Source organism: Leopardus geoffroyi, chromosome B4 (assembly GCF_018350155.1).
Source record: "Leopardus geoffroyi isolate Oge1 chromosome B4, O.geoffroyi_Oge1_pat1.0, whole genome shotgun sequence".
Classification (NCBI taxonomy): domain Eukaryota; kingdom Metazoa; phylum Chordata; class Mammalia; order Carnivora; family Felidae; genus Leopardus; species Leopardus geoffroyi.
Genome location: NC_059341.1, coordinates 123126853 through 123139332, shown reverse-complemented (window position 1 = coordinate 123139332; position 12480 = coordinate 123126853). Strand labels below are relative to the sequence as shown.

Below are 12480 nucleotides of genomic sequence, written 5' to 3'. Positions count from 1 at the left end.
TGAAAATTTTACAGTAAAGTTTAAAATTCACTAAAGAATATTCAAAAATTTGATTTGCAATCACATAACACCATAAATTACATTAGCAAATACAGCCATATTACTATCACATTAATTTTCATTTTCCCCATATCACTTTTTACCCATACAAACAAATATTTGCTTTGTTTGAATGCATGACACTTAACCCTTAAATACTACAAGTGATTTCTTAAATACATTTAGTTGAATCAAACTGTGTCCTATTCCTCCTAGATTTGTACATAGATATAACTTTTTAAATAAACTCAGGTCTTAAAAATATAAATCTTTACATTTCACATTTCATACTTTTCAAAACAAAATCTAGTTTTATTTAAGTTAAAACTAATTAATACACTAGAATTAAATTGTTATTTAATTACTCAAATAAGGTCAATTACCAGAAAGGTCATTTTCCATGCGAAGTACATACAAAGGCTCTGATGCTGAATTAACATCATTCCATTTATCCTTGCTTATTATGCAGTCCTCTTTATAAGTACAAGCAAACTGGGATCTAATTAAGGTTTGTTTCATCTAGTAACAGAAAGAAGAAAGTATACAATTTATTTTGATTTATTTTGATTTATTTTTTCATCTAAATAGAAATATACTCTATATTAATCAAGAGATCATAAAAATTTCCCTTGGGGCACCTGAGTGGCTCAGTCAGTTGAGTGTCCTACTCCTGATTTTGGATCAGGTCATGATCCCAGAGTTGTGAGTTCGAGCCCCATGTCAGGCTCCGTGTTGAGTGCGGAGACTGCTTAAGATTCACTCTCTCCCTCTGCCCCTCTCCCCTGCTCACTCTTTTGCTAAAATATTTTTTTAGTTGCCCTTAAAAATTCCATTATTCACTGGGAACTTTTAACGCTTGATGTTTCATAATCTGCAAACTCATTCTTTGCTACAACTGGCATTTTTGTTCTTTTCAGTAATACCACCTTTATGCACATTTAAAAAATTTTTGTAACAGTTTAGAAAAATCAATTTGAGACTCCAGAATATGTGAATACTTAAATATTTAGGAAAATAAGAAAGATGATTCAAATATATCATTCTAGGAAGATGTGACCAAGAGATTTAATGGTCCAATATTCAAAATAAACTCTCACATTTATCTTCAAAGATCATAAGTAGGAGAAAATCAGAAAGCGAAATTTAATTCTCAACCACTAAAAAGGACGTCAAGGAAGTAGTTTTGGAAATGTACTCTGCAAACATAAAACCAGTGGCTGATTTAGGGAAAGAAATTAATTTCAGAACAAAGTAATCTATATGGACAATGCAAATTACAGTAATTACAGTTGATATATAATGACATTTAGTTATAACTTGCAGATATCTCCAAATTGAGATGTCAAATCCCTTTCAGAAAAAGATGTTTAAATTTAAGATAAATGAGGGGCACTTGGGTGGCTCAGTCAGTTAAGCGGCCAACTTTAGCACAGGTCATGATCTCACGGTTTGTGGGTTCGAGCCCCACATCAGGCTCTGTTTTGACAGCTCAGAGCCTGGAGCCTGCTTCGGATTCTATGTCTCACTTTTTTTCTGTCCCTCCCTTCCTTGTGCTCTCTCTCTCTCTCTCTCTCTCTCAAAAATAAACATTAAAAAAAAATTTTAAGAAATTTCAGATGAGTAAATATTAAAGAGGACTTCAACAATTCAAAAATTTAATACTTCAAAAACTACATTATGTGCAACATTACTTACAAAATATTGATTGATACAGTTCATAGTCTAAAACAGCACAACTTTTTATTTCATATTCAGCAATTAAGTATTATGTTATACATTCAGAGAGATCACTGATTTAACTCAGTTAGATGTTTGCAAAGATAATGGCAGTGAAATACAGACTATGATTTAAAAGGAATTAGATTGGGGCGCCTGGGTGGCGCAGTCAGTTAAGCGTCCGACTTCAGCCAGGTCACGATCTCGCGGTCCAGGAGTTCGAGCCCCGCGTCAGGCTCTGGGCTGATGGCTCAGAGCCTGGAGCCTGTTTCCGATTCTGTGTCTCCCTCTCTCTCTCTGCCCCTCCCCCGTTCATGCTCTGTCTCTCTCTGTCCCAAAAATAAATAAACGTTGAAAAAAAAATTAAAAAAAAAAATTAAAGGAATTAGATTAATCCAGTTGCTTCATAAAAGCAAGTGTTCCTGTTGTAGACTCTAAGTCTAAAGTTCTTTCTTGGCCAGCAAGAAAGCGGGACGCAGGATTAAAAGCGAGAGATGGCTAATGTCCGGGAAAAGACAAGAGCCCCGAATAAGGGTCCTTGCTCCGTATTTATTAAAATCAGACGGCTTACAAATGTGATGGGCATGCACAAAGAGACAATGAATCTGTGAACATTAACTCACAGGCATGAGAGAAAAGGGGGTTTTGAAGATATATGGTATTTGGGGTTTGGGTCAATATAAAACAAAATCCTGGCGCCTGGTAGATGGGCAGATGGTTAGATGGTTAGATGGTTGTTAACAGCAGGACAGGAGGCATCATGTCTGTTTACCTTAGCTAGCCTAAGAGATAAGACAGATGGGGCAAATAACTTCAGGGTTAACAAGGCACCTTTTCTTTTGCTAATCAGCTCTGTTCTGGGTAGCTTCAGCCCTGGAATCTATAGCCCTATATACCTATTTACCTAATTTGGTCCTTCCTTCCTGTGAAAGCAGCTCTCTGCTATACTACTAAGTTGGGGGATGTTTTTGCCCTGAATGCCTAATCTTGATTACCTCATATACCTTTATATTGGGGGCCTTTGCCCCCCTCTCTATTCTGGGGCCTTTGCCCCTCCCTCTCTATCCTGGGGGCCTTGGCCCCTCCCAATTTTAATCTGGGGTCCTTTGCCCCTCCCTACTCTATTCTAGGGTTCTTATTCAGTTTACCCAAGCTTGGGTGAGAGCAACCTAAGGCTTTGTAATTGGTGTAAGCCCAGGGAATTTCTAAGCTTATTCCCCACATGTTTCCAGAGTGACATGTTTATGTCCTTCTAATGACGTCTATGAGAGCTCCAGTTCCCATACCACTAAAAATTATGTTTAATTTGTTTAAAAAATTAAAAAACTGGAGTTTGATATCTTCCATTTTAAGCATAAAAATTCACAAAATTGAAAAAGAAATGTGAAAATGTAAAAGATCAAACACTATTTGAAATAGTATAAGAAAGTTGCTCTTGATTATGGATGATGGAACTATAATCCAATAATCCTGAATCCACATGAATACAACTACTATTATACATTTTCCATCATGAGATCCACTAAAATATAACTAGCCCTTTCTGGACTTTATTAATTCTATACATATAGAATTAAAGCAAATGATAAAGCCATTAAAATACATTTTGTTAATAAAATGAACTTTGTAAAGTTTATATTGCACCACATCATTACTCTAGTAACATTATCAAAAACTTTCATTTCTATCTGCAAAACCAGTACTAACAAATGACATTATCTCTTTATACAACATTTCTTTCATTTCACCAGAGTTATTGCTTATAAAGAATTATAAACTAATTGCCCATAATGAGTTGTAAAGAGTACAGCAAGACCATGAAGGCAAATGAATGCTAAGTGGCTGGCTAGGATCATTTCCATGGTACCCAGATAGTGATAGCCCCTGTGGGTGGCTTAGACCACTTTAGCGTCCCACACTCTGAAAAAATATACAATAATTATTTACTACAGACAACTGATGTTTTCTCAGTCTCACATTTAGCAAAAATAAACATTTCTTTAGAAAGCAGTGTCATTTTTTAAAATATTTATTTATTTTTGAGAGAGAGAGAGACAGAGCTTGAGCAGGAGAGGGGAAGAGAGAGAGGGAGACACAGAATCTGAAGCAGGCTCCAGGCTCCGAGCTGTCAGCACAGAGCCCAACACAGGGCCCGAACTCACAAACTGCAAGATCATGACCTGAGCCAAAGTTGGACTCTTAACCAACTGAGCCACCCAGGGGCCCCAGAAAGCAGTGTCATTTTTATTGTTGACATACAACTAAGTAAAAACCTTTCCTTGTTACGTAAATACAGTTACAGAATAAGTGTCATAGCCCTTGTCACAACTACATTTCCTTTCTTTAGGCCCCCTATAGAGAAATTCTTGAGGCTTAGTGACAGTAGGGTAATTTCAGAAGCCAGAATTATAAGGCAATGGATTCCTAAAATACTGAGAATAGATTCAGATGTGAAAGGAAATAGTTAACCACTTTATTCACCATAAAAAATATTATTTATAAAAATATCAAAACATGAGAACCACAACTGTTCTACAGTAATCTTGGAATACTTATGTCCAAAAGAAATAACTGAGTAGTTACAATGAAGGTATTTTTTTTTTCTTTCTGTAAAAGATTACACGTGGGTTTTCTTTCCCCACCCTGTACAAAAATCTCTTTTTTTAAAATCAATTATGACTTATTAAGTTCCAACTATGTAATAAACAGGCACACAGAATACTAAAGGGATTACTTAGATGGCTTCTATAATCACAAAGGTATTCTACTTATAAAACCTGCTGTTGACACACAGCTGGAAGAAATAATAAATAAATTGGATATCAGACTCAAGATTGAAAAGATGTCAGAACACTAGAACCATAAGTAGAAAATAATAAGATGAAAATGAATGAGGATAAACAAAGTCCTGTATTTAAGTTCAAAATATCAGTTACAGATGAGGATGACGAAAACCTGACTTAAATGCAATATATGAAAAAGACCTAGAGATTTTCATTGATCGTGAACTTGACTGGAGCCAACAATGTGATGTCCAGCTAAAAAAAAAAAAAAAAGCAAAACCAGCACAAAAAGACAGTGATGTGATTGGAAAGGCTCCAGATTTGCAGTTAAAAGACGTGCCTTCTAAAACTGGCCCTATCACTCATAAACTGGATATTTCGGGTAAACCTCTGAACCTCTCACTTATCCACACATAAATGGGAATAATATTAATCTTACAGAACTGTCAGAATTAAGTAAAGTTAAAAATAGGAAAGGACCATATAAGCTCTAGAGATCCATGTAGATGCCATGCAATTAATTAACGTAGTAACATATATGAAGACAGTTTCCTATACAGTAAGAAATCTGTTAAATTAGAGTTCTCACGACCAGGACAACTCTAAAATTATTCTAGGAATGCAACTCAAAAACTGAACTTACAATCAACATCTTCATTTCAGTTATCAAAACAATACAAGCTGCCCTGGCTTGTATTTGTAACTTAAAAGAGATTGCTTTTGTTCATAAAAGTTGAATTTTTCTGCACAAGATTAGTGGCTACATAGAATTGAGATTACTTCCTGTTGCAAATCTTCCAAATCTCTCTGTGTATTTGATTTGGAATCACAAACAAGCAAAACAATTCCCTCTTGAAACTGCTTTTGAAATACTAAACAACTAAGAATAATGTCCAGATTCATACATGGCTGTTAAAATCATTTTATGTTCAAGTCACATGAGAGAAAAGGATTGAACATTTTCCTTTGTAGAGTGATTTCCCCCCTTTGGAAAGATTTCTATCCACAGTAAAATTGCAATGAACTTCAAACTTGCCAAGAATTGGAAAAGTCCTTTTGCCACAAGCTCTTTTTAAATTGGAATTATTAGTAAGTTCCCAGTTTGAGGAAAATAGTACTTCACATAGGAAAGCCTGACTCTAGCTAAATTAAGACAAATGAGTCAAAATACTGTAAAGTTGCAGTCACTCTCTGAGTTAGGTGTATTAAGATAATGAAAGCGCTAAGCCCCATTATGTTGATAAATAAATCAACAAGTTTGAAAGAGGAATTTATTCTCAACATACTCATTAAATATGCAACTGAAAATAAATATCCTGAAACTGAAAAATTATCTAAACTAAATAAACTGAAAAATTTATCTTTTCATTCTTACATTACTGCCTTTTCAAAAAGACCACTTTTGTTATCGTTAATGGCATATGAATGTAAAATACATCAAATAATTCATTGCTTCATCAGTGAAATTCAATTTATTTCATTAAATAGCAGAAAGATATTTTTGACCTAAGTAGTAGCATTACTTTTTTATGACTCTTGACTATAATTACTATGCCTTTATCTACTCTTTGGAAAGAGCATAAAGTCTTTGAAGTCTTATACCTGACTACAAACCCTTACTCTGTTACTTACTAACTGTAAGGTCTAGAAAATGATGTCTTCTAGAATTGAACAAGGATTAACTGGGATGAAAGATATAAAATGTCTAATATAACACTTGACACTTAGTAGGTATGCAATAAATCCCAACCTCATTACTTCAGCCCAACGAATTCAACTTTAGTTCAGTCTAATACAAACATCCCATTTTCATTCTAATGAAAAATGCTGCTCTCTCTCTTAAATAAAGTCTTTGCTTAATGTCACTTTCTCAAAGAGATCTCTACTGGTCATCCTATTTAAAATCAAAACACACACAAAGGAACACACTCTCCTTATTCCCCTCCCTAGCTTTATTTCACTCCAGAGCACTAATAAACTTCTAATGTTCCACATAATTCACTTGTTTTGTTTGCCTCTTCCAACTAAAATGTAAGCTCTGTGAACAAAACGCTTAATTTGGCAACTGGCGGCCAAACCCTTAGTTTGGCTCTGGCCTTCCTGTGGCCTCCCCAACCTCACAGGGTGAGGAGTCTATAGGGCCCACTTGGAGACTATGACTCCCTTTTTGATCCTATTCCAAGTACCTGGGACCCCAGAATTCCCTGCTCAAACTATCTTAGGTACTGGGCTGGTGCTGGCCTCTTTCTCTAGGTTCAAGGGCAGACTGTTTATGGCAAGGGTGATGGGGAGGAGAGTGCGTACACCTCTTGAAGGAATGTCCCTAAGAGTACAGAACAGAACAAAGATTGAAAGGGGCTCTGGAGGTGGGCCATGTATGGGCTTCCATTTATATTCTTGTACTCCAGCCCCACAAATATTTGGGGAAGACCTGTCCATGAGGGCAGGGGCTTTTGTCTGTTTTGTTCACTGATGTATCTCCAGTGCCTAGGACATAGCCTGGTACCCAGGAGGCATATAAAACATGTTTGTTGAACGAATCAAGTAAGTAAAACTATAAGACTATAATAACAGATATATGCAAGAGGAAGGTATGAGGGAACAGAAACATGAGTAAGCAAAGGCTTGGAGGTAGAAAAAAGATTTACAGAATGGATTCTACTCTTTAATACAGACAAAGGAAACCATGTGATACAGAAATGAGAGAAGTAGACTGGCAAAGAACAGCTAAATCACCCTAAGAACACAAGCTTTGAGATAGAAAAACACGTAAGACAAAGTAAGCCCCACTCTGCTTGGCAGAGTAATGAAACCGTTCGATAAAGAAACGAGAAAGGTATACATGCAGAGAAAACCTAAATCACATTTAAATACTGAAAACCATGCAGCTGAGTCCTTAAGCCCCATTATATCCACTGTTCCTTTAAAGTTCTTAAATAGTCCACCTTTTTCAGGCTCTCATGCACATATCCTCACAATAAGCCCTACAAAAAATAACCGTTCCTTAAAACCACAAAAGCCACACACACTTTCCTTAACCTTGCCCTACACTATTTACTCACTTATTTTGTACAGCTACCCAGTACACAGTCTATACTAGTGAGATAATCTAATACTTTCATCAGGTTATGTGCTCAGCTTAGAAGTCTCTCTTGCATTCTCTCTGCCTTTTTAAATCTTATTCTCATTTCTCAAGGTCAGGGCACCATTTTCTCTACTTATTGGTCTCTAGTTCTTCCTTTTGTGGGTATCTCTAATCCATCAGAACTACAACTCCTCTAATATGCTAGCCACATGTAGCTAATTAATGAAAATTAAATAAAACTAAAAATCCAGCGCCTCAGTTGCAGTGGCCACATTCCAAGCGCTTGACAGCAACATGTGTTAGCGTAGTTACAGAACATTTCCACAGAAAGTTCCACTGGAGAGCACTGTTCCAGAGCAACACATTATCATCTACACCCTGTAGCACTTTCATGTGCTGCAAATGGATTCTCAAAGGAGTCTGGGACATGTTTTGTTTGCTGGGTCCATAATATTGAAACCCATATGCAACTTTATATTACTAAAGGAGAACTCGCATCTGTTCCCCACGTTTTCTAACTACTACCTGATGTAAAAGGATCAATTAAGCTTTGGAAAAAAATTATAATCATTTTGTCTTCTAAAAATACTATTTCTTTCCTATTTTCTCCACTCATTCTGGGACTCTAATTAGGCACATGTTAGACTTTTTCTCTGTGTCCTGCACTTTTCTATAGATTTTTAAATTCTTTACTCTCTCTTTGCTTTAGTTTGGATATTTTTCTAATGACCTATCTCCAAGTCTACTTTTGCCACCTAATGCTATGTCTGGTCTACTATTAAACTCATCTAATGAGTTCTTAATTTCAGATGATGTTTTTACAGTCCTGGAATGCCTCTTTGGTTCTGTTTTATAGATTTTAATTCTCTGCTGGAATTCCCCAATCATCATCCATTTTGCCCATCTTTTCCTATAATTACTTTTACATGTTGAAAAATTTTTAATTCCTTGTCAGTTAATTCTAGTATCTGGATTATTTGTAAATCTGCCACTATTGTTAGTTTTCTCTCTTAATTAAAGGAAAAATCTGCCTACCTCTTTTCTTTTTTTTAATACGAAATTTATTGTCAAATTGGTTTCCATACAACACCCAGTGCTCATCCCAAAAGATGCCCTCCTCGATACCCATCACCACCCTTCCCTCCCTCCCACCCCCCATCAACCCTCAGTTTGTTCTTAGTTTTTAAGAGTCTCTTATGCTTTTGCCTACCTCTTTTCATGTCCAGAATTATTTTATTTCATGTTGGATATTGTGTATAAAGACTGTAGACACTCCAGATGAAGTTTCCTCTATCTAGAAGGGTTTCCCTTGTCTCTGTTAAGCAGACATAGCAAAGGGCTGATAACCTACATGCAGTCAGGGACTAAGCTGATTAAGAGCTAGGTTCTACTTATCATAACTTACATTCGTCTTCTGGTTCTCATCTCTTCCTCAGGAATGTCCCTCTCAGGCTTTCAATCGAGAGCCCTGTGGATCTCTATTGTCTCTGACCTGAAAATCTGGGGGATTCAATCTGTCTTTCAGAGGTTTTTCCACTGTGCTCTTTGGTCTCCTATCTTACTTACTCCATTTCAAATATGACAAATAAGTTGAAAAGGAGACAGCCATGTGTTGAAGGCAGTTCCCACTCCTCAAGCAGGGCCTTGTCTTCTAGCTACCTCAAGAGCATAAGTCTACTGAATTTTTTTTAAATTTTTTTTAATGTTTATTTATTTTTGAGACAGAGAGAGACAGAGCATGAACGGGGGAGGGTCAGAGAGAGAGGGAGACACAGAATCTGAAGCAGGCTCCAGGCTCTGAGCTGTCAGCACAGAGCCCAACACAGGGCCCGAACTCACAAACTGCAAGATCATGACCTGAGCCAAAGTCAGACGCTTAACCAACTGAGCCACCCAGGCGCCCCTGGTCTACTGAATTTTAGCCACCCACTTGGCTTCAAAATTGAGCATATGTTGGCATGCCCGGGTGGCTTGGATGGTTGAGCATCCAACTCTTGATTTCAGCTCACATCATGATCCCAGGGTTGTGGGATTGAGCCCCACGGCAGGCTCCACACTGAGAACAGGAACTGCTTGGGATTCTCTCTCTCCCTCTGCCCTTCTCCCCTGCTGGCACTCTGTTCATCTCTCTCCCTCTCTCTAAAAACAAACAAACAAACAAACAAAAAATCTAGCATATGTGCACTAGGTAAAAATAACCATGCATTCAGGGCTCCTAAAGTTTTCAAATTTTTGCCAACCCCCCAAGACACCCAGTCTTTGTTAGTTACTCCTTCCCTCAGAAGAGTTCCTTTACGTGGGCTAACGTCAATCCTTGGCTCATACCTAAAACTAGCAAATAATCTCAGGGAACAAAACAGCTGATAATAAGCTGCTCACCTCACAAGGACTTTACTCTCCCCAGACTTTTAGTTTACTTAAATAGCTTTGCTTACATACCTTTACTATGTCTTTAAAATATATCCTTCCCCATTTATCTGCTTTTTATTTTGTTATTGTAGCAGAAATGGTATTCTGTCATGGTACTATATCCTAGTTTGAAACAGAAGCAACCAAGTATGTGAGTGATTTCTTGATTCTGTTCGCTCCTTTTTTGAGAGCCTTTTATTTTCTCCTCAGTGACATTTTGAAGGCTGCATATTTTCTGTTTTTCCTCATTTTTCACTAGCCTAAGGAATGATAGAGGCAGAAGTAGTGTTCAGCCGAGAAGACAGTTTGAAAACATTTCTGGGTTCTACACTCTCTCCTAAGAGTTTATTATACATTGTATGTATTATAAGAAGATTCACTGCCTCTACTTAGACTATATCTCATTCAAATGGAGAGGGATCATTTAGATAATTTCCCCAGTTCACTCTGTAGCACTAGAGGCTTCATTTGTGTGTGTATAAGTTCCAGGGTTATTTTTTACATTTTAACCAGATTACTACCTACTTGCCACTTCTACTATTCCTCTGAAAAGGAGGGAAAAAAATATTTTTCAGTTTGAGAAATATTAGTGATAATTCTCAGGATCTATCAACTGACTAGTATAATATCTGGGGACTGGGGCTATATTAAGTTGCTAAGTCATGCTGTGCATCTTCACTCTGAAATCTTCAGTTTCTTTCCTTGGCCATCGTTTTTTAAGTTATTATATCTAATTGCATTATTCTTTGTTGTTTGCTCTCGGTGAAGGTTTTTGCTAGTTGGTACTATTTTACAGTCATTTTGAGGGGAGAGAAATTCTATGAGTTAAACTCTACCATTTTAATTTGGATATACTCAGAGGTTTGTTAACACTCTAAAGTTTAAAGTTGGAGGTCTAATTAAGAATTTTCTAACACCATGAGCACTGGACTGCCTGGCTACTTATGAAGATACCAGGGTTACAGCCAGTCTATTTTTCACACTACCTGAGCCCTAATTTTCACTGCCCTGGCTACTCTATGTTTTAAAGATCCAACATTTTCCTGGTCAGCTCACATAAGTTATGAAATCAGTTAATGCTAATGATTATGTATGCATTATTTTACGTCTGTGTGACATACATTCAATATGGACACAAACATTAGACTCAGAAAAGGAAAAGACATGTACATGTGACTTTTCAGTTGTGCCTGACATGCAAAATACTGCTAAACCACACTGAAAGGAATAAAATTAATTAATATACAAGGATAGAAGGAGGAAAATCTTTTAAGAAAGAGGTATGAGGATATGTGTATAAACTGCTTGGAATTGGGGGGTAACAATGAGGAGTGAACATTCTCAATAGCTTCCTATCAAAACCATCTAGGTTCAGAAGAAGATTCTTATTTCTACTGCAGGGGAACTTATTTGACCATCATGGACAAATTTCCTAATAAGCAGTAGTAGGAAAAACAACTCGAGGACTTAAAACGAACATGGTTTCACAAGATTTTGTGATCAGAGGGGTGTCTATTTTTATTTATAAATGAGGAAACTAAAATCTAAGAAAAGTTAATTTGCCCCATATAATAATTACATAGATATTTCAATTAATTATCATCTATGACATCAAAATTCTAAGTTCCCTAATATTTTCTACTTTTGAAGTGCTCTTCCCAAGACACTGTTTCAAGTGTAGATCATATATTCTTTCCATGACTAAAAAAAGAACTTTACGCCAAAAGAGCAAAAGTAACAGGATAGTAGGTAATAAGCTGTTAAACTACTTTTCCATAGTTACTTGGTAGTAAATATTTGTAACATTTTTTGCTATTCCAACAAAATACTGTACCTGGCTATGGTACAGCTGTGTATACCTGGCTAAACCAATTATTTTCACACTTTGCTTTTTTACAGTATATTTATCACAAACAATTCCTTCTCCTCTCCACTGCCATCTGGTTTCAGAGCTATGTAGACTAAGCCAGCTCCACTATTAAGTAACAGAAACAATGTGATTCTAATCTCAATAGCATTTAACCATGGCTTTGCGCACTGGTATAAAAGATTTCATAGTAGTTATGAGATCTTAGATAAGCTATTTTCTCAGGATTTTGGTCTCCACATTTATAAATGAGACTGGATTAGACAATCTCTCCTCTACTTCCCAAAACTTTCTAAATTTGTTTATAAATTTTATAGTAATTAGCTGAATCTTACCAATTTCTAAACAAAATAAAATAAAACACACACAAAAAAAGACCTCTCATTCTTCAGATAGACTTCCTCATTTTGATTTACTTAGTTCTAAAAAAATATCCCAACGACCTTTAAATGAAAATATTAGTTTGTCAGTATCCATAATAGGTAAAAAATTAAAGAATTTATACAGTACATTTCTGTTTCTAATCAAGTCCAAAGAATGGATTTTTTTTGTTTGTTTAAAATCTTCTGCCTTGACTACAA

General features: G+C 36.2%; 1 protein-coding gene across 1 annotated transcript in view; it reads right to left on the bottom strand.

Annotated features, from left to right (window-relative positions):
* Positions 1 to 12480, bottom strand: part of LOC123590768 (PARP1 binding protein) — a 74249-nt gene that overhangs the window by 8528 nt on the left and 53241 nt on the right. The window contains exon 10 of the mRNA XM_045464242.1: positions 423 to 558. Within this exon, the coding sequence (XP_045320198.1) occupies positions 423 to 558 (136 nt within the window). The remainder of the gene's footprint in view (positions 1 to 422; positions 559 to 12480) is intronic.